General features: G+C 40.7%; 1 protein-coding gene across 3 annotated transcripts in view; it reads right to left on the bottom strand.

The window, feature by feature from the left end:
- Window positions 1-280: 280 nt before the first annotated feature.
- adarb1 (adenosine deaminase RNA specific B1) overlaps window positions 281-22,549 on the bottom strand; it is a 222,378-nt gene continuing 200,109 nt past the window's right edge. For all 3 annotated transcript variants that reach the window (XM_033024436.1, XM_033024437.1, XM_033024438.1), the window contains 4 exons: window positions 20,630-20,798; window positions 11,986-12,167; window positions 2,693-2,871; window positions 281-1,030 (listed from right to left, as the gene is read on the bottom strand). In XM_033024436.1, the coding sequence (XP_032880327.1) occupies window positions 857-1,030; window positions 2,693-2,871; window positions 11,986-12,167; window positions 20,630-20,798 (704 nt within the window). In that variant the 3' untranslated portion in view covers window positions 281-856. The remainder of the gene's footprint in view (window positions 1,031-2,692; window positions 2,872-11,985; window positions 12,168-20,629; window positions 20,799-22,549) is intronic.

Below are 22,549 nucleotides of genomic sequence, written 5' to 3'. Positions count from 1 at the left end.
ATGTGGGCAGGCAGTAGGAATTTATTTCAGCTGGATCAAGAGTTTAGGAATCGAACACAAAATTAAAACTAGGGCATTTAAATGTGAAGTAAAAAAATACTTGGAGGATGGTAAAATTCAGAATTCTCTGTCTCAAATGGCAATTAACATTCGGTTAGTTGTTAATTTAAAATCAGGGTTGATATATTTTTGATAAGTAAAGCTACTACGGTGTGGGGGAATACAGATCAGCCATCATCTTAATGATCAGCAGATCATGCTCAAGGGCAAAATGTTTTTTTGATGTTCCAATTTATTTGAGTGCCCAGGTTAGCACCTCCAATTTGCAGCTTGATTTGTCTTCTATTTATCAAAAAATTGTGCACACCATTGAGAACACCAACAATTTTTGCATCTGAATTCACAGCATATGGTCCCTCTCTTAATAGGATGCCCTGTGCAATGAGTGCCAAATTTGAAAATCTAACCCATTAAATAAAATTCAAAATTGTTAAAATCCATGACTATTTCCCACATAGCTTTTAACAGAAACTGCAGTTAACACTTTCCTTCAGAAATTAGGTGCATTTGAAAGAGTAACACTGATTAAAAATACGGGAAGGTGCTGCACAATTGAATGAAGCAATCAATTGTTGACATTACCCTTCAGTTTAGAAGCCAATTAAAACAAGTATTGTGTATACCAATTATTGTGCTATTTAAAAAAATCTAGCCAGTAGCCAAGAAAAGGGGACATGTTCTTATTTTAGAAAAACAAAATTAAAAAATTAGTTTAAAGTTACAAGTTAATAAATACATCTGACATATGGAATTCCAGCAACTTTCAATTCCTAAAAATCCCAACATTTCTCTGCATTTAGACAGACAAAACAAACTGATCCTGTTCAATGGGCTTTTTCACCCACATGCCTAGTCCACTCTTCTGGAACTCTTTGATCAAGGCCTCCTTGGCAGCTTGATATTCAACAGCAGCCTGCTTTGCATCATAGTAAGAACCATTCTCTTGCTTGGATTGAAGCAAACATGGCAACTGTAGGAATAAGAAAAGATATGTATGGAGTGAAAAGGAGCAGAAAAGCAAATTACATACATAGGTAGACATGAATGAATATGTTAATTGAATAAAATAATTCAGCATAAAATCCTCTTTGTTAGAGATTTTCTCTTGAGGTGTTTTTCATAACAACTGGAAGTAACATAATTTCAAATATCAGGATTACAAATTAGTTATTTGCTAGTTCAAAATTTATATAGTGCTGCTCTCAAAATTAAATGTTGCTTTCATTGGGCAATGAATGCTTCTTCGGAAATAAACACAGGTATGGTGGCTTAGTGGTTTCACTGCCTGCAGAATGTGACAAGTTCAATGGCTCACAAAATGACATAATTCAGTCTATGGAACTTACTATCCCGACCAAGTTTGTTTTATGCATGATTCCAACTTACTAACTACTGATATGCCAGGTCACGTACCAGTAATAACCGAAATAACTCATTTTTACCTGTTAATTAGTAGGAGTGACCATTACATAATCCTTGTGAAGAGTAAGTTATATCTTCACATTAAGGGTAGCCTGCACTATATATATATATTATGCTATGTAGGACAGATAAAGGATAGATCTTGCAGAACAAAACAAAAACAAATGTTTGAAGCATTATGCAATGTTAAAAAGGTTCACAATACCAGAGTAAACTCGAGTTGCATACAACCTATAATTCAGATACATGTGCATCCCTATATCAGTTCATCCCGAGCCAGTTCCCAAATAAACAGAAACAAAACAGTTCCCATTAATACTCCATAAACATAGAATCGTATGACTTGATATAAATCACATGAATACAATCCGCAGCTAAATAATTTGTGTACATGTCAAATTCCCTTTTGAAACATTTAACTCATCCTTTCATTTCATACAATGTATTCCAGATCATAATTCGCTGCACAAAACAAACCTCTTTAGACAATTACAATATCCGATGTTTATTAATCATCCCCATTCCACACAATTAAAACTATTTTTGAGTGTAACATTTTACGTTGGTGGGTCATTTGTTGTGAGTTATTGATTACTGTAGTTAAGAGGCAAGTACAATTATCATGCGAACCATTAAACAGATGACCAATTTAAGTTAACTGACACATCAATGCAGGTTCCAGCATGTTTTTCCCCAAATGAAACCAACGCCTTCAGAGGAAATGATGTACTGAGTACATTAAAAATCTACAAACTATAATAATGGACAATCAAGCAGTTTAGACTCCAGTTGTACTTTTACACAATTTACAAAATATACTTGATTGATGCATCAGTCTCTCTGCTTGCTTTAAGGTTTCTAAGTAAAATATGTTTGGCTAGACGAGTGTTTTTAAGTGACAATGGATCAATATCACACACACCTATTAGGTCAGACTGCAAAGCAGTTGTGAGGGAAATTCCATGTACATGGTGCTGAATGCAGAGTGTAGTGCTAATGAAATTGTACTCTGCATCTAACCAATGGTGCAGCATATAGTTGTTTGTGCAACCTATCAAGAAATATTTAACAGAACAATATAAGACTAAGTTTTACATATTGGACTTTCCTGGAAGACCAGCTTTGGTGCAATTTAAAATGGAAAATCTTTGCTGGAATAGAAAGCTATTTTAAAATATTAAGTTGATAGGAAATTTCTGATTCATCATACCTTGGCATGCAAGCGTAACCAGCGACTGTAAAGAGCGTGTTTACACAGCCGAGACGGTCGCCCCATATCATCTTTCCCTGTCATGGCATTAATAACTTCCAAGGCTGTGTCATCTACAGCCCAATTGACACTGAAATTTGGTGCTTTGCCTGGTTGACGTGATTCAGTGTTACTTATACCTAAAAAGAGACAAACAAGTTCAATGAAGATTATAGTCAGGTGTTGAAACTGTGAAATTATTCAGGGTGCTTTATCCACCCCATTACCTGAAGGCTGTAGAGTAATGAAATCAACATTTTGTATTTGCCTGTGTATACTTCACCACAGCTTCTGACAAGATCTGTAGAATGAATGTTTGAAAAAATGGCATCACTTCCACAACAAGTTTTAGGCTCCACTGAATATATTTCTACTTGATGTGGATGCCAGCCAACATTAGAAGTGATACGAGTTCATTGGAACTATGTTTGGCACTTTGAATTATGGCTTGAATATTGGGCTGATTAGCCTCATTGGTGAGGCAGTGTTTTGGCTAAATTGGACAGTCAGCATCTGGTGGCATCTCTTTTAATGTTCTTCTAACCATCACGTACTCTAAATCTGTTTACTTAGGCTGTAGCTTATAGACATCTCCTTTGCATGAACATGGTTGGAATTTGTTACTTTCAATTGCATCAATGAAATTCTGTAGCATATTTTTTACAATTAAATTAATTTGGATATATTTGTCTACTCTGATCTTGGTCCTGTGTGACATTTCAGATATATGACTTCAATATCTATGGGAAATATTAATGTCAGCCCTGTTTTAATTGCCATTATTCTGGTCTCTAAATCAGAAGGTGTGGGAGTTCAAGTACCATTCCACTGAAACAGAACATGGAACAGTACAGCATAGGAACAGGCCCTTCGGCACACAATATCTGTGCTGATTATTATTATTAAATCGTTGAAAGCATTAGCGACGCAGTGGTGCTGGTTTCCGACGGGCACGGTGATGGACACATCACACATCTCTGTCCTCCATGCAGCTGGCAAGCTCCTCTTTTGTCTCTACACATGCGTCTTCCATCATGTCTTGGCATCATGTGCCAAACATGATGCCAAGACCAACTCTTATCTGCCTGTACATAATCCATATCCCTCTAACCCCTGCATATTCTTGATTAATCCTGCATATTTTTGCAGGATTCTAGGACAAATGTTTACAATATAAAGGTTCTGCTATAAATTTTAACTGCATATGATTCATACTTTAATTTGAAAGTATAGACAGCATGTCATGTAAATGACCACCCAGAATACTCAATTTCTGACAAACTCCCATATTTGTCAAATTCCACTTCTAAGAAGAAATGTTAACAATAATTGATAAGGTCCCACACAGGAGATGAGTGGGCAAAATTAGAGCACATGGTATTGGGGGTAGGGTATTAACATGGATAGAGAATTGGTTGGCAGACAGGAAACAAAGAGTAGGAATAAATGGGTCCCTGTCATTATAGCCAGGCAGTGGCGAGTGGAGTGTTGCAAGGCTTGGTGCTTGGGCCGCAACTATTTACAATATATTAATGATTTAGATGATGGGATTAAAAGTAACACAGCAAATTTGCTGATGACACAAAGATAGATGGCAGTGTGAACTGCGAAGAGGATGCCAGGAAGTTGCAGTGTGACTTGGACAGGTTGAGTGAGTGGGCAGATGCATAGCAGACGCAGTATAATGTAGATAAATGTGGGGTTATCCACTTTGGCGGCAAGAACAAGGAGGCAGATTATTATCTCAATGGGGTCAGATTAGGAAAAAGGGAAGTACAACGAGACCTGGATGTCCTTGTGCACCAGTCACTGAAAGTAAACATGCAGGTAGAGCAGGCAGTGAAGAAAGCTAATGGCTTGTTTGCCTTCATAACGAGAGGATTTGAGTATAGGAGTAAAGAGGTCCTTCTGCAGTTATACAGAGCCCCAGTGAGACTACATCTGGAGTATTGTGTGTAGTTTTGGTCTCCTAATTTGAGGAAGAACATCCTTGCTATTGAGGCAGTGCAGCGTAGGTTCACGAGGTTAATCCCCGGGATGGCAGGACTGTCATATGAGGAAAGATTGGAAATACTGTGTTTGTATTCACTGGAATTTAGAAGGATGAGAGGGTATCTTATAGAAACGTATACAATTAGAAAAGGACTGGACAAGCTAGATGCAGGAAAAATGTTCCCAATGATGGGGGGTTCAGGACCAGGGGCCACAGTCTATGAATAAAGGGGAGGCTATTTAAAACTGAGATGAGAAAAAAGAATTTCACCCAGAGCTATGAATTTGTGGAATTCTCTGCCACAGAAAGCAGTAGAGGCCAATTCACTGAATGAATTTAAGAGAGTTAGATAGAGCTCTAAAGGCTAGTGGAATGAAGGGATATGGGGAGAAGGCAGGCACGGGTTACTGATTGTGGAAGATCAGCCATGATCACAATGAATGGCGGTGCATGCTCGAAGGGCCAAATGGCCTCCTCCTGCACCTATTTTCTATGTTTCTATGTTTAAAAAGAAGAATTTAAAAAACGACCAATTTCTGAAATGGTTCTAGGCTATATCAAAAAGAGCTCACAATCGGTACAGTTCATTTAATTCAATGCCTTCGAACTCAATCTTTTCATCCGATGTAGCAAGTTCCTTTTCAAGTTGTCAGTCTCCTTGTTTGGTATTCTTGCCACACTTCGTGAGATTACAAATCAGACCATTTTCAGATATGATGTTTGACCTACCTGTAAAGCTAGCTTTTATATTCTGTGAAAGATGGCAATCTTTTCCAATCTTTCAGCAGCTGTCCATGCAGATTAAATTAATCTTATTTCTGATCACACAAAGGTTCAGGGGTCATTACTTCAAAGTGGTCATGCTCAAAATAGAACAGAATAAAAATATTGGGCTTTATATAAAAGTTCACAGCTAAAATGGGCTTAAATAGGGCAATGCAAATAAACTTTTACACAAAGTCAAATGAAAGATTTGTTTTCTCAATATCATAGTCGTTGTGCAGTCCATAATATTTATTGCAAAACTTTCCAAAGAATAAAGTCCATTGTAGAATTTTTATTGAATTGTCTGCTACATTTCTTCAGTTTTAATATTCAACAGAATTTTATACATTTTGGACAGAATTATGTGCCATTTGTTGCTATGTTCATTGCGCTGCTTGTGAAGTGAAATACAAGTTACAAATCAGCAAGGTCAAAAAGGTTCATAATGAGCACATTAAATCTTCCTGTCTGTGATTTAGTGTTTAAAAGTGAACGATTAGTCAAGAGACTCTGGGGACAGAGGCAAGTGGAAGTTGAAGTGGTGGCAATTCAATGGACAAGGCATGCAATTTAACCTGCCAATTTGTTCCAGGCTGCAGCTAATTAATCCATTCTGCAGCAAAGAGGTTTTATTCATCAGGATACAGCAGAGTGTTTAAGAAACAGGATCATTCTAGCAGGACTGCTCATTTCTTGCTAACTATCAAAAGCTGCTTTTTCCTCATCTGAACTTCTCATTCCCTGGCATCCCTCGGCATTCTATTGTGACAGACAGAGGTTGTGTCATCTTTTGACAGTCAAGAGTGAAAAATGGTGGCTAAATATGACATCTGAACTAATACATATCTATATAACTAAAAGTCTCATCTTGACCACGTCCTGTCTACGCTGTATATTGATTTTAGAAAAAACGCCACCATATATCGCTATGATTTTTGGCCATCTTACTCACAGTCCTCCTCTGCCGAGGCAGCCCCGAGGATTTTTCCGATCGATGAAAAATAAAAAAGTTATGAGTGTTTAAAAAATCTTGAGATCAGCTGATTGGTCCTCTCGCATGTCAATCACCACGGTGAAGGTAACGCCTCTTCCGGGGGTGGGGGCAGGACGACAAAACCCCGGATGCCTGGACGTGAGTCAGTCACTCTGGAAGATCGCGAGGGAGAGTCCACAACTGTGATTCTAAGCTGAGAATCAACTGAACTGTGAGTCTGCAATGTACTTGCAATAAATGATTTGTTAGCCCTTAATGACAATGTAATGAGTTGTCTGGCAATTTGGAGGGCTGCACTCTGCGTGAAATGCTATGAAACTGAATTTGGTGGCCTGCGCTCTGCCTGAAATGCTATGCAACTGAATTTGGTGGCCTGTGCTCTGCCTGAAATGCTATGAAACTGAATTTGGTGGCCTGCGCTCTTCCTGAAATGCTATGAAACTGAATCTGGTGGCATGTGCTCTGCCTGAAATGCTATGAAACTGAATCTGGTGGCATGCGCTCTGCCTGAAATGCTATGAAATTGAATTTGGTGGCCTGCACTCTGCCTGAAATGCTATGAAACTAAATTTGATGGCCTGCACTCGGCTTGAAATGGAATTTCAAGGAATAGCTCTGAGTGAACTGCCAGCCCACCAGCTCTGAGTGACTGATCTGGCAGTCCACCAGCCCTGAGTGACTGAGCTGCCAGCCCACCAGCCCTAAGTGACTGAGCTGCCAGCCCACCAGCCCTGAGTGACTGAGCTGCCAGCCCACCAGCCCTGAGCTGCCAGCCCACCAGCCCTGAGTGACAGAGCTGCCAGCCCACCAGGCCTGAGTGACTGAGCTGCCATCCCACCACCCCTGAGAGACTGTGCTGCCAGCCTACCGGGCGTGAGTGACTGAGATGCTAGCCCACCAGGCCTGAGTGACTGAGCTGCCAGCCCAAGAATCCATTTGGCCCACAATGTCCATACTAGTCCTCTGGAAACCAGTCCCTTTGGCCCACAACACCCATATTAGCGCTCCAGAAAGCCCCTCCACCCCCTCACTGGCCACCAATATTGGAATTGGTGTAGAGGTGGAATATTGCGTTGGGGGACCAGCTCTCCCGTGTGAACATGGGACCCAACGGGTCCCACTTAGTCTACTAATATATTATATGTATTAGTATGTAGTATATGTATAAGTTCAGATAAGGAAAAATATCTACAGGCCCCCAAACAATAGTCTGGATATAGGGTGCAAGTTGAATCATGGGCATCACACGCCTCAGCACTCATGAGTAAGGCAAGGCAGCGCCTTTACCACCTCAGGCAATTGAGGAAATTCAGAGTGTCTCCGAGGATACTCCAGTGCTTCTACGCAGCGGTGGTGGAAAGCATCTTGTCCGGGAACATTACCATCTGGTTTGGGAATTGCTCTGCCAAGGACAAGAAGGCTCTGCAGAGAGTGGTGCGTTCGGCCGAACGCACTATGGGAACTTCACTTGCCCCCCTGCAGGAACTATACATCAGGAGGTGCAACTCCAGAGCCAACAATATCATGAGAGACCCCTTCCACCCCTGCAACGGACTGTTCCAGCTGCTACGGTCAGGCAAACGCCTCCGTTGCCATACGGTGAGAACGGAGAGGTTGAGAAGGAGTTTCTTCCCAGAGGCCATTCGGACTGTAAACGCCTATCTCACCAGGGACTAACTCTACTGAACGTTTTTCCTTCCATTATTTATTATGTAAAAGAATATGTGTGTTATGATTGTGTTTATAGTTTGTTTGGTTGTTTGGTTGTTTGTCTTTTGCACAAAAGTCCGCGAGCATTGCCACTTTAATTTCACTGCACATCTCGTATGTGTATGTGACAAATAGACTTGACTTGACTTGACTTGAATCAGGGGTTAAAATTGACATGTAGTAAAGGTAATGCTATGGTTGTTATGGGAGATTCCAACATGCAGGTAGACTGTGAAAATCAGGTGGGTACTGGACCTCAAGAAAGGGAGTCTGGATTGCCTCCGTGATTGATTCTTAGAGCAGCTTGTATTGGAGCCTACCAGGGAGAAGGCAATTCTGGATTTAGTGTTATGTAATGAACCGGATTTGATAAAGGAACTTGAGGTTAAGGAGCCATTAGGAGGTAGACCATAATATGGTCAAGTTTAATCTACAATTGGAGAGGGAGAAGGGTAAATTGGAGGTGTCGGTGTTACAGTTGAATAAAAGGGATTATGGAGCCATGAGGAAGGAGCTGGCGAAAGTTGACTGGAAAGATACCCTAGCAGGGATGACAGTGGAACAACAATGGCAGGTATTTCTGGGAATAATACAGAAGGTGCAGGATCAGTTCATTCCAAAGAGGAAGAAAGATTCCAAGGGGAGTAAGGGGCGACCATGGCTGACAAGGGACGTCAGGGACAGTATAAAAATAAAACAGAAGAAGTATAACGTAGCAAAGATGAGCGGGAAGCAAGTGGATTGGGTAATGTTTAAAGAACAACAGAAGATAATACGGGGAGAGATGCGAGGTACGAAGCTGAGCTAGCCAAGAATATGAAGGAGGACAGTAAAAGTTTCTTTAGGTATGCGAAGAGGAAAAAATTAGTTAAGGCCAAAGTTGGACCCTTGAAGACTGAAAAAGGTGAATTTATTATGGGGAACAAAGAAATGGCAGATGAGTAGAACAGGTACTTTGGATCCGTCTTCAATAAGAAGGACACGAACAATCTTCCTGATGTACTAGTGGCCAGAGGATCTGGGGTGACAGAGGAAATCCACACTAGGCAGGAAATGGTGCTGGGTAAACTGATGGGACTGAAGGCTGATAAATCCCCAGGGCCTGAGGGTCTGCATCCCAGTGTACTTAAGGAAGTTGCTCTAGAAATCGTAGACGCATTGGTGATAATTTTCCAATGTTCAATAGATTCAGGATCAGTTCCTGTGGGGTGGAGGTATCTAATGTCATCCTGGGGATTGGAGGGTACCTAAAGTTATCCCACTTTTTAAGAAAGGAGGGAGAGAGAAAACAGGGAATTATAGACCAGTTAGCCTGACATCGGTGGTGGGGAAGATGCTGGTCAATTATAAAAGATGAAATAGCGGCACATTTGGATAGCAGTAACAGTCCGAGTCAGCATGGATTTACGAAGGGGAAATCATGCTTGACTAATCTTCTGGAATTTTTTGAGAATGTAACTAGGAAAATGGACAAGGGGGAGCTAGTGGATGTAGTGTACCTGGACTTTCAGAAAGCATTTGATAAGGTCCCTCATAGGAGATTAGTGGGCAAAATTAGGGCACATGGTATTGGGGGTAGAGTGCTGACACGGATAAAAAATTGGTTGGCAGACAGGAAACAGAGTAGGGATTAACGGGTCCCTTTCAGAATGGCAGGCAGTGATTAGTGGGGTACTGCAAGACTCGGTGCTGGGACCGCAGCTATTTACAATATACATCAATGATTTAGATAAAGGGATTCAAAGTAACATTAGCAAATTTGCAGATAACACAAAGCAGAGTGGCAGTGTGAACTGTGAGGAGGATGCTATGAGAATGCAGGGTAACTTGGACAGGTTGGGTGAGTGGGCAGATGCATGGGGCAGATGCAGTTTAATGTGGATAAATGTGAGGTTATCCACTTTGGTAGCAAAAACAGGAAGACAGACTACTATCTAAATGGTGTCAAGTTGGGAAAGGGGGAAGTACAACGGGATCTGGGGGTCCTTGTTCATCAGTCAATGAAAGTAAGCATGCGGGTACAGCAGGCAGTGAAGAAAGAGAATGACATGTTGGCCTTTATAACAAGAGTTGAGCATAGAAGCAAAGAAGCCATCTGCAGTTGTACAGGGCCCTAGTGAGACCACACCTGGAGTATTGTGTGCAGTTTTGGTCCCCTAATTTGAGGAAGGACATTCTTGCTATTGAGGGAGTGCAGCGTAGGTTTACAAGGTTAATTCCCGGGATGGCAGGACTGTCATATGCTGAGAGAATGGAGCGGCAGGGCTTGTATACTCTGGAATTTAGAAGGATGAGAGGATATCTTATTGAGACATATAAGATTATTAAGGGTTTGGACACGTTAGAGGCAGGAAACATGTTCCCGATGTTGGGGGAAGTCCAGAACTAGGGGCCACAGTTTAAGAATAAGGGGTAAGCCATTTAGAATGGAGACGAGGAAACACCTTTTCTCACAGAGAGTTGTGAGTCTGTGGAAATCTCTGCCTCAGTGGAGGCTGGTTCTCTGGATACTTTCAAGAGAGAGCTAGATAGGGCTCTTAAAGATAGCGGTGTCAGGGGATATGGGGAGAAGGCAGAAACGGGGTACTGATAGGGGATGATCAGCCATGATCACATTGAATGGCGGTGCTGGCTCGAAGGGCCGAATGGCCTACTGCACCTATTGTCTATTGTATTTGTCTATGGATACATTCTTTGCTCTTATTTTAATGAATGAAGAACTGAAGCAGCTCTGTATATTCCTTCTTCACCATAATTTCCGTTACCTTGTCAATGACTCCATTTCAGCCTTGGATCATTCTTTGCTTAGTAATGTTTTTGAACACACTTTCATGTATTTGCACCTTCATAACATTTCCTTTGTTCATTACTATCTAAACTCTCACCTATGGCTTTGTCGCCTTTAGACGACTTATTCCATGCACAACAGCTAGCCTGTGACCTTTTACTCACATTTGCCATGAGGTCCTCTTCTATTGCTTAATAAAATTCATCTATTACCCTGGTTCGCATTAATTTACCTTGAGTCTTAATGAACCTTAAATTAACTTAAGTCTGAAGAAAGGTCCCAACCAAAATGTCTCATTACCATTCCCTCCCCAGATGCTGTCTGACCTGCTAAGTTCCACAAGCACTTTGTATTTTACTCAAGATTTCAACATCTGCATTCTTGTGTTCTCATTAACTTACATTCATTTTTGAATTGGCAATATCTCTATTTTAAATTTCTTACAAAAATTAAAAATTCCTGATTTCAAATGCTCCAAAGCATCATTCCGCCTTAGCTCTTCAAGGTGCGCTGCCCCGTACAACCCTTAGAGTCATTGAGATATCTGCAAAATTTTAGTTCTGGCCTTCTTGATCAAAATATATTTTAACCATTCCTTGGTTAACCAACTGTTGACCCGATGTTCTGGAATCCCAATTCAAAGACTCTTTATAAACCTTTATAACCAACCTCCAATAAATACGAGCAAAATACAAAGTGCTGGAGGATCACACCGAGTCGGCAACATCTGTGGAGGGAATGGACACATGTATCCTGGGTTGGGACCCTTTCTCAGTCTGAAGAAGGATCCCGACCTGAGACGTCGTCGGTCCATTCCCTTCCATTAATGATGCTGACTCATTGATTTCCTCCAGCACTTTGTTTTTTTTTGCTGAAGATTCCAGCATCTGCAGTTACTCGTGTCTCCCGATAAATATGATTTGGATGCTTAAAAGTTAATTTAAATCCAATATAAGAGAGTGTTTAGATTAGCCTGTAGATGCTAAAAGCCAGAATGAACTCACCACTAAGCAAAGGCCTGTTGAGAGTATATATGCTTGGGAGCTCTTCGATATCACCAATTCGCTGGTAGACGGCACGAGACAAGTGATCAGCATGGTATAAACTACCCAGAATAATGCTGGCAAAATAAAGAGGCTCCATAAAATGGCTTAACAGAGCTCCTTGTAATCCAAGCACGTTCCATCTGAAAATAGAGACACCATTATTTTGCCATGAAATAAACAGGGAACTGTCATCAAGTCACAACAGTACTATATGCTGATTTTTTTTAAAATTCAAAATCTTGTGCAGTATGACACTAGAACTAGACATTTCTGATAAATTTTATAACTGCAGAGACCTTAAATATAGACAAGCATACATTAAGCTGCAGATTAAAATGTTCCCTGCCAGTATGACTGGCACATTCATGTACTCTCCATACACTCTTATGCCATACTTATTAGTTTCAGTAATACTTCTAAACTCACATACTGGTTCTGCATAGCTACGTTTCTGAGAACTGGATAGAATATTAAATGAGACAAATAAATCAAATAGCGATCATCATTAATAGAAATATTAAGCATTAAAACATGGAAAGGCAATTTAACAGACATTGACACGTTAAATTATAATTTAACTGCAAACGCGGCACATGTTCAAAAGTTTAACAATACCATGTACTGCCTAAAAAAGCAATCCATAGTGGCATTAAATCGTGAATTATATTTAAACTAACCTATAAATTCTTTTCTCCATTTGGATTTCTTTTCATCCAACTCAGTATCCTGTACCTGCCTTCTCTCCATACCCCCTGATCCCTTTAGCCACAAGGGCCACATCTAACTCCCTCTTAAATATAGCCAATGAACTGGCCTCAACTACATTCTGTGGCAGAGAATTCCAGAGATTCACCACTCTCTGTGTAAAAAATGTTTTTCTCAATTCAGTCCTAAAAGATTCCCCCTTTATCCTTAAACTGTGACCCCTTGTTCTGGACTTCCCCAACATCGGGAACAATCTTCCTGCATCTAGCTTGTCCAACCCCTTAAGAATGTTGTAAGTTTCTATAAGATCCCCCCTCAATTTTCTAAATTCTAACGAGTACAAGCCGAGTCTATCCAGTCTTTCTTCATATGAAAGTCCTGACATCCCAGGAATCAGTCTGGTGAACCTTCTCTGTACTCCCTCTATGGCAAGAATGTCCTTCCTCAGATTAGGAGACCAAAACTGTACGCAATGCTCCAGGTGTGGTCTCACCAAGACCCTGTACAACTGCAGTAGAACCTCCCTGCTCCTATACGCAAATCCTTTTGCTATGAATGCTACCATACCATTCGCTTTCTTCACTGCCTGCTGCACCTGCATGCCTACTTTCATGACACCCATGTCTCGTTGCATCAAGGCAAATTCCTTGTATGTATACATACTTGGTTAATAACATTTATTCAATTCAATGATAAACAGCTGGCTGAACCAAAAGATTTAGACACAATGGAAGAATCTGATGCATATGATCCATTAGCAGTTGATACATTCGTTAAGGACCTTATTTTTAATTTATAATTTAATTTTCTGATTTAAAGTAAATCTAAACACATGATGCAGATTGGCAATCTAACCACATGCTCCGCATAATCATTTAGGTGATCCAAAAGAATATTTTGAGGAATCCCATTGAATCTGTACCCAGGCAGGAAAGCTACATAGTGTAGAAACCATTACATCAGGGGTCAGCAACATACGGCCCCCGGGCCGAATGCGGCCCGTAACCCGAAATCATCCGGGCCCGCAGGCGTGTTTTTTCCCCCGTAATCATCCGGCCCGCAGACTTCCATCATCTCCGATAACTCCCGGGCCAGAGGCCGTGGCGTCCAGGCGTGGTGACGAAAGGTGGTCTGCGCTGGTGCCCGCAATGGCGGAGCCACTGAGCAGTGCTGAGTGCCGAGCTCTGGCCGTAACGCATCCTGCGCAAAGACGCCGGCACGGCCGCGTGTGTCTGGGCTTCACTGTCAGGATCGGGGTTGTCAATAGGCCGGGAACGAGTGAGTAACTAGGGGCCAGTGCTCCGGGTGGCGTCCTCGAAGGGGCGGGATCTATGTGAACACGTGATTTGATGCCTGCCATCCGGGGCGGGATCCATGTGTACATGTGATAGATGTGGCCCGCCATCCGCTCACAGACATGCGTCCTGGCCCCTATGCAGAACAAGGTTGCCGACCCCTGAACTACATGGTTTTGAGATTCTTGTACCCATGGGTGACAATGATTGACTCACTGACAGCATCAATCTTGGTGCTATAGGGGTCTATATTTGAACCAAGAACGATGTCCACACACCTCGACACAAACAGTTTAGCATAGCCTGACATGAGTGCATTATATTGACTGATCAAAAACCTTGAAAGATCATCTAGCTATGGACCTGTAAAAATGCAGCAGAGATAGCATCATTATTTTAACTGCCAGATCCCTTCTATAAAGGAGACATATAATGCTCATGATCAGTAAATAACAAGACTCTGAAACATTAAAGTTTCCTTCAACATCAAGAAGATCAAATGAAACATTTTAAAGAGTTACCCTTCTGAACAATTAATTCTCTCAGTCTGATCATATCAGGAAAACATGACATGACATCTTTGATTAAATGTCCACAAATTCAGTAACCACGCTGTCATACCCGCTAACGGCATTCTGGCCCATTTATGAACACTATAATCAGTTTTGTGGGTTGCACAAATTCACTCCTGCCACATTTGGAAACTAATTAAGTTCAGCCATAGGTATATGGTCAACACTGTGGGATTAGAGGGAACACAGAATCATTGTTATAATTAGATCAGTCGCAATCAAATTAAATGGAAGATCTGGCTTGAGGGGCTGAGTTGTCTACTCCTGCTTCTAATTAAGTATGTAGTCCAGAGTGAGATCAAATCTGATGGGATTCCCACAGGAATAAAACTGCCTCTTTTTAAAGGTGAACTTGAGGATCATTCTACAACTGCATTATTACATATAGTGGGAAAGCCCAAGAGACTTACAAGCCCCTGGCCTTGACTTCCCAAATGACACAAAACATCCACATAATTCTTGCTGAAAATGTACATTGGGAAAACTGTCACAAGGACATGCATTCTTCATAAGGCAAGGATTCATTATTACATCTTTGTCATACTAGATCAGCAATCTCAGCAGGTATGAATCTAGTCTGTTATTATAGTTACCTTTGGGCAGTCTTCCAATGAAATATTACTTAACAGGAATTCTAGCCTGATAACCTAAGCATGGATTTTTTTTGTCACACCCCCATTTAAATTGGAATTGTGTTGATTTGAGACTATGCCCACCTTCTCCTTTAAATTAGTTGCAGCAGAAATCAGGGACCCTGAATGTTCCTGGTAATGGCAGGCTAAACCAGTGGACACCAAACTACATACAGGCAATCTCAGTGTTATGGGTTGCATTCTAAGCAAACAGTCCAGTTCACGATTTTCTGTGATGTGAAGCCACGTCATCTGCACATGCACGAAGAATTGAAAGTTGAAAATTAACATTTTGTATTTAATTTTTTTCACATATTTTCATGAGAAGAAATTTCAATTCTGTATCACAAATTTATTGCAAATTACACAAGAGCATATTTCTGTTATGCCAATTGCTGTAATGTGAGGGTTGCCTGTGTATTACAAAGTCATTTGTCATGGACACATTTTAATAAAATCGGCTTCTTGAAATGAAGTTTCCAGTCACTTTCATCCCTCTCATCACAGACGTTGATATCCTGATAGAGAACAGAACTTTCTTGCTACATGTAGCCGTTTGATATCCGATAACTTTCAATCTGGTGTAAGTCATATTACATCACTGTAACTAACACAAGGTTTCTGGTCTGGATGGCAAATGAAATGCCGCAATTCAACTTTCCTGCCTGTTCTCCATAACCATCGACTATCCTATGGACAAAAATCCGATTCATGAATACATTCGATTAGGTTAGATTAGATTAGATTCCTTTATTGTCATTCAGACTTTTCGGTCTGAACGAAATTATGTTGCCTGCAGTCATACACAGAACCAATAAAAACAAAACATACAATAAACACAAATTAAACATCCACCACAGTGAGTTCACCAAGCACATCCTCACTGTGATGGAGGCAAAGTCTTAGTCTCCGTCTCTTCCCTCCTTGTTCTCCCTCTGCGCTGATTCAGTCTAACAGGATATTAAAGCAGATAATTCGAAAGATTAATGACCCTTTGAGAATAAATTCTTCCTCACGTCTATCTTAAATAGGAAACCCTTTTGTCAAACTTTGAGATTCCCCCACGAGGGAAATATCCCCTCAACATCTATCTTGTCAAGCTATCTTAGAATCTTATAGGCTTCAATAGGTACACCCCTCATTCTTCTAAACTCCAAACAATATAGGCCTAACTTACCCAACTGCTCTTACGAAATCTGTTTCTCAAGATCCAGCTTAGTGAAAATTTTCAAAATTGTCTCTAATGCAAGGATATCCTTCTTTAAATGAGGGAAACAAAACTGAATGCAGTGGTGTCACCAAAACCATTTGCAAAATTACATACTCTCGTACTGCATCCCGTTTGCAATAAAAGCCAATTCCGCGATTTCCATCCAAACTGCTGTATCTACATGCTAGCTAACTTTTTATGCTTCAAGCGCAAGGACATCCACAACCCTCTGTTTCAGTGATTAGGTGGCCTTCAAATGTCAACTGAATAACGAGAGCAGGATGCTGTCCACAGGCACGTGATATTCATTTCTAAATAAGCAATTGGATGGTATTAGGTAGAACAATGCGTTATGAATTTGAATTGCAATCAAACATGAAAGCCAAATGCCAACACCACTGGGATACAGTAGCACAGTGCTACAAACAGATAATGCTGCTGCTGTACACCTCCAGTGACCCAGGTCCAAGTCAGGCTATGAATGCTGCCTGGATGGAGATTGGATGGCAGAGAATTCCACAAATTCACAACTCTCTGGGTGAAAAAGTTTGTTCTCATCTCAGTTTTAAATGGCCTCCCCTTTATTCTTAGACTGTGGCCCCTGGTCCTGGACTCCCCCATCATTGAGAACATTTTTCCTGCATCTAGCTTGTCCAGTCCTTTTATAATTGTATACTTTTCTATAAGATACCCTCTCATCCTTCTAAATTCCAGTGAATACAAACACAGTCCTTCCAATCTTTTCTGATATGACAGTCCCGCAATCCCGGGGATTAACCTCGTGAACCTACACTGTACTGTCTCAATGGCAAGGATGTCCTTCCTCAAATTAGGAGACCAAAACTGCACACAATACTCCAGATGTGGTCTCACCAGGGCCTTGTACAACTGCAGAAGGACCTCTTTACTCCTATACTCAAATCCACTCATTATGAAGGCTAACATGCCATTAGCTTTCTTCACTGTCTGCTGTACCTCCATGTTTACTTTCAGTGACTGGTGTACAAGGACACCCAGGTTTTCCTAATCTGACACCATTGAGATAATAATCTACCTCCTTGTTCTTGCTGCCAAAGTGGATAACCTCACATCTGCAACCTCCTAGCATCCTCTTCGCAGTTCACACTACCACCCAGCTTTGTGATATCTGCAAATTTGCTAGTGTTACTTTTAATTCCATCATCTAAATCATTAATATATATTGTAAATAGTTGCGGCCCCAGCACCGAGCCTTGCGGCACTCCACTCGCCACTGCCTGCCATTCTGACAGAGACCCGTTTATTCCTACTCTTTGCTTCCTGCCTGCCAACCAATTATGTGTCCATGTCAATACCCTGCCCCCAATGCCATGTGCTCTAATTTTGCTCACTAATTTCCTGTGTGGGACCTTATCAAATGCTTTCTGAAAGTCCAGATACACTGCATCCACTGTCTCTCCTTTATCCATTTTACTTGTCACATTCTTAAAAAATCCCAGAAGATTAGTCAAGCAGGATTTTCCCTACATACATCCATGCAGACTTGGACCAATCCTTTTACTGCTATCCAAATGTGCTGTTATTACTTCTTTAATAATTGAATCCAGCATCTTCCCCACCACCGATGTCAGGCTAACAGGTCTATAATTCCCAGTTTTCTCTCTCGCTCCTTTCTTGAAAAGTGGGATGACATTAGCTACCCTCCAATCCACAGGAACTGATCCTGAATCTATAGAACATTGGATCTCCAATGCGTCCACGATTTCTAGAGCCACCTCGAGTGCCCTGGGATACAGACCATCAGGCCCTGGGGATTTATCAGCCTTCAGTCCCATCAGTCTACCCAATACTATTTCCTGCCTAATGCAAATTTATTTCAGTTCCTCTGTCTCCCTAGATCCTCTGTCCTCTAGTACATCTGGGAGATTGTTTGTGTCTTCCTTAGTGAAGACAGAACCAAAGTGCCTGTTCAACTTGTCTGCCATTTCCTTGCTTCCCATAATTATTTCACCTGTTTCTGCCTTCAAGGGACCCACATTTGTGTTTAATAATCTTTTTCTCTTAACATACATAAAGAAGCTTAACATACATAAATAAGCTTTTACTATCCTTCTTTATATTCTTGGACAGCTTACCCTCATACTAGGGGTAGTAAGTTGGTTCAAGAGCTGATGGTTGCAGGCAAGTAGTTGTGAGACTTCTGTATCTCATGTTCGATGGTAGCATTGAGAAGATGGTATGGCTCAGTTGGAGGGAATCCTTGATAATAAATGTGATTTTTGTGGCAGTGCCCGATGTAGTTGCTTTTAATGGATGGGAGAGCTGTGAACCATGACGGTCTGGGCTGAGTTCATCACTCTCTGCTGCCTCTTGGTTTCCTGTGATTTAGAATTGTCATACAAAGCCACAATCTAACGTGTCAGGTTATATCTGTAGAAGTTTGTAAGAGTATTCAAAGACATATCAAATCTCTTCAAACTTTGAAGAAAATAGAGGCACCAGCATGCCTTCTTTATGATTGCACTTTTGTGCTGGGCCCAGGATAGGACAGGTCATCCAAGATGTCCATGCCCAGGAATTTGAAATTGCCAACTCTCTCCATCATTGACCCACTAATAACCAGTGCTTGGTCACCTGACTTCCCATTTCCCAAATCAACAATCAGATCCTTGGTCTTGTTGACGTTGAGCAAGAGGTTTTTGTTGCGGCACCACTCAACCAGGTGTTCTATCTCTTTCACCTACATTGACTCATCACCACCAGTAATTCGTCCAACTATAGCAGTCGTTCATAAATTTATAAATAGCTCTGGAACTGTTACAGTCATTTGTGTAAATAGAGTAGAGTAGAGCCGGGAGCTAAGCACGCAGACTTGAGATACACTCGATTTGATGGTCAATGAGAAGGAGATGTTCTTACCGACCGACACTGTTCTACTGATGAGAAAATCCACGATCCAGTTGCAAAGGGACGTACAGAGGGCCAGGTCCTGGAGCTTGCAGGAGATTGTAGTGTTGACCCATGTTGTTTAGCTAACAGTTGCCACATCCTAAGATTCTAACATCCCACCTAAAACTTATATTATAAATGAAGCTCTAGGTGATATAGACCACATTTTATGCTTACCCGAGAGGTTGGAAATACTTCAGCAGAATATATTCTGCAAGTACAGATAGAAAAAACTATAAATCATTTAGAAAAAGGTTGCTAATTAATGACAGGTTTCAAGCACTTTATACAAATTGTGCATACATTTAAACACAAAACATGAAAAATTAATCTCACTGTAAACCAATTGCGTTCCTTTTTAAAAAAAAGAAACCAGTATACTGAAACAATTCAATTCTTGTTTGTTGGTGCATTTGAAGCTGACAAACAGAGGAAAAGAATAATGGTTACTTTCAATCAGCTTCTTAGTGAGCATACAGTACACTATGTGAAATTTGATTACGGTCCATCTTGTGCACGATACATGTGAATGTAGGTTGCTAGGCAGGTGCGGTGACACAAGTGGCAAAATCTACTTGCGCAATTGAGTCCACAAATGGGGATACCATTCAAACAAAAGGAGATCGCCAACAGCATGGTTTAAAGAAGACCCACATCGATTTGCTGGTAGGTACTCTTAAGTTCTTTCTTTGATGTTGCATCCTTTTCAAACAACCATTTCACCTTAATACCCATTCCCTTAGGGCCTTTGTTCAATCTCCCTTATCAATCCAATAGTGTGCTTCGTCAGACACCACTCACCAACATCACACAATTTCATGTCCAACCGGTGTCCCCTCATCCATCCATACTATTCACCTTTCTCTGACCAGCACCACTTCCTCCCTTCATCATCTGATCACAAGTCTGCCTCCTGCATCCATCAATGCCCCATCATCCTGTAGCATCAGACACCACCTTCTCCTTGTTCCTCATGCAATTTGGGATCAACTTGAATTGCTCCCTTTATCACACACAATGCTTGAGTCTTGTACAAATTGAATTTTAGTGACGGGGGGGGGGGGATGTGGGGTCGAGGCTGTTAGTGGTGGTGGAGGGGAAGGGGTGAGGAAAGAGGATGAACATAAAACTTGGCAACTGTTTAAACTACTTTTGTTTCCCAGCATAGGATTTCCAACTCAATTTCTTTGATTCAATCACAAGTTTGTTATTTCCTTAGTGCACACTACAAATAAAATATTAACAAATTAGGTTACTCACCTGGCTATTTTATCACTACATGACATAGTGAGTAAACGTTCTCCTTGTAACACTCCATCCCATGTCTGAATGGTGTTGCTGGATCTAACTGGAATTGTCCCTTCACCAGATTCAATTTTTGTCCTGAGTTGCCCTCGTGCCTTCCGATTTGGGTGCTTGTCTCCCTGATCTGCCATTTCAGAAAATAAGTGATATGACACCAACTATGTACAAAGAAATCCAACATTAAAATTGATGAGGTTTAACGTACATAGTAGATTCAGATGTGACGTGAATAACCAGTGGAAAAAACCCCATTGCTATTTCTCGCAATTAATCTCAGGTAAATTAAATGATTTCAGTCACATTAGTAAAGATGTGTAACAAATGGTTCAAACTTTTTGAGAGTTGAAGCTGCACTCATTCAGACAAGTGGAGAATATTTCATCCTGCTACCAGCCTGTAGCTTATAGTTGCGGGAATTCTTTAGGGTATCAGAACATGAGTCACACCCCAAAGGACATCTAACCCATCATAAAAACCCATCAGGAAAGGAAAACTGCACATAACGCATGTGTTAGATTTTTAACTGCCTTCTCAGATCAGTTGCAATTAGGGGTGGCCAATAAATGCTATCACTGTTTGCAATGTCTACATTCTGTGAACAAAGAAATAATATAGTCAAGACAATATTTGTATAATCGGTCCAGTGAATTCCTGAATGTTATTTGTGGAGGATTTGGCACTTCTGACGAATATCAAGAAAATGTGTAAGGAGGAACTGCAGATGCTGGTTGAAACCGAAGATAGACACAAAAAGCTGGAGTAATTCAGCGGGACAGGCAGCATCTTTGGAGAGATGGAATGGGTGACGTTTCGAGACTGAAGAAGGGTCTCGACCCCGAAACGTCACCCATTCCTTCTCTCCAGAGATGCTGCCTGTCCCACTGGGTTACTCCAGCTTTTTGTGTCTATCAAGAAAATGTGGTTGGACTCATTCTTGTTGGAGATGGCATTGCCTGATGTTTTGTGATGTCAATGTTATATTCAGCATCATGTCTGCATATTGTGAAGGTCATGCAAAATTGGGGCTTGGGCTGCTTCCTTTACTAAAGACTTGGGAATGGAATTGTACATTGTTCACTGATAACGGAACATCACCATTTCTGACTGAATGATGGAAGGAAGGAAGGTCACTGAAGATGGTTTGGCCTAGGACATTGAGGGATTCCTGCATTGACGTTATATGAGTAGCAATGTTACAAAATTTTGAGATTTTAAAAATCAAGTCTGTAATTTATCCCATCAGATAAAGCATAAAAATAAGTTTAATTTGACACCTAATTCACTTTCATATCTCAAGTATTTAAAAAGTTATGGCCATTTTCATACTGGGAAATGAGCATCTTGTTCCCTATTGATTTTCTATGGACATAACAAAAAAGCTGTGATCGTGAACAGTCAAAAGCCCATAACTTTCTTAAAAATTAAGAGAACTGAATGAAATTTTCAGTTATCATAGATTGAAGCATTCTGAAACAAATATAAAATAATCTTACTTGGATGACCTGAAATTAAAGCATATAATTAGTTAGTTACCTAATTGTAGCTAATTTCAAACTTCAATTACTAGATCTAAACATCTATCCATTTCTTAATAAATGATTAACATTTTTAAATAGCCTAAATGTCCAAATAATATTCACAAATAATTCACAATAAAACATGATTTTTAAATCTCATTTACATTAATTTATAGGCCAAATGGAAGGAATTTAGTGTTTAATTGCTGTAAATAAATGCCCATTTAAATCAGCTTTCCAGTGGGTCCCTGTGGAACGCGCTGGTTTAGAACGTTCACATTGCGGTAGATTTGTGCCCCAAATGCCGAGAAAAATACTGCGCGATATAATGGGGCCAAATTGAGCTACTCGCAATATT

Source organism: Amblyraja radiata, chromosome 7 (assembly GCF_010909765.2).
Source record: "Amblyraja radiata isolate CabotCenter1 chromosome 7, sAmbRad1.1.pri, whole genome shotgun sequence".
NCBI classification, from domain to species: domain Eukaryota; kingdom Metazoa; phylum Chordata; class Chondrichthyes; order Rajiformes; family Rajidae; genus Amblyraja; species Amblyraja radiata.
This window is presented reverse-complemented; position numbering and strand designations above follow the sequence as displayed.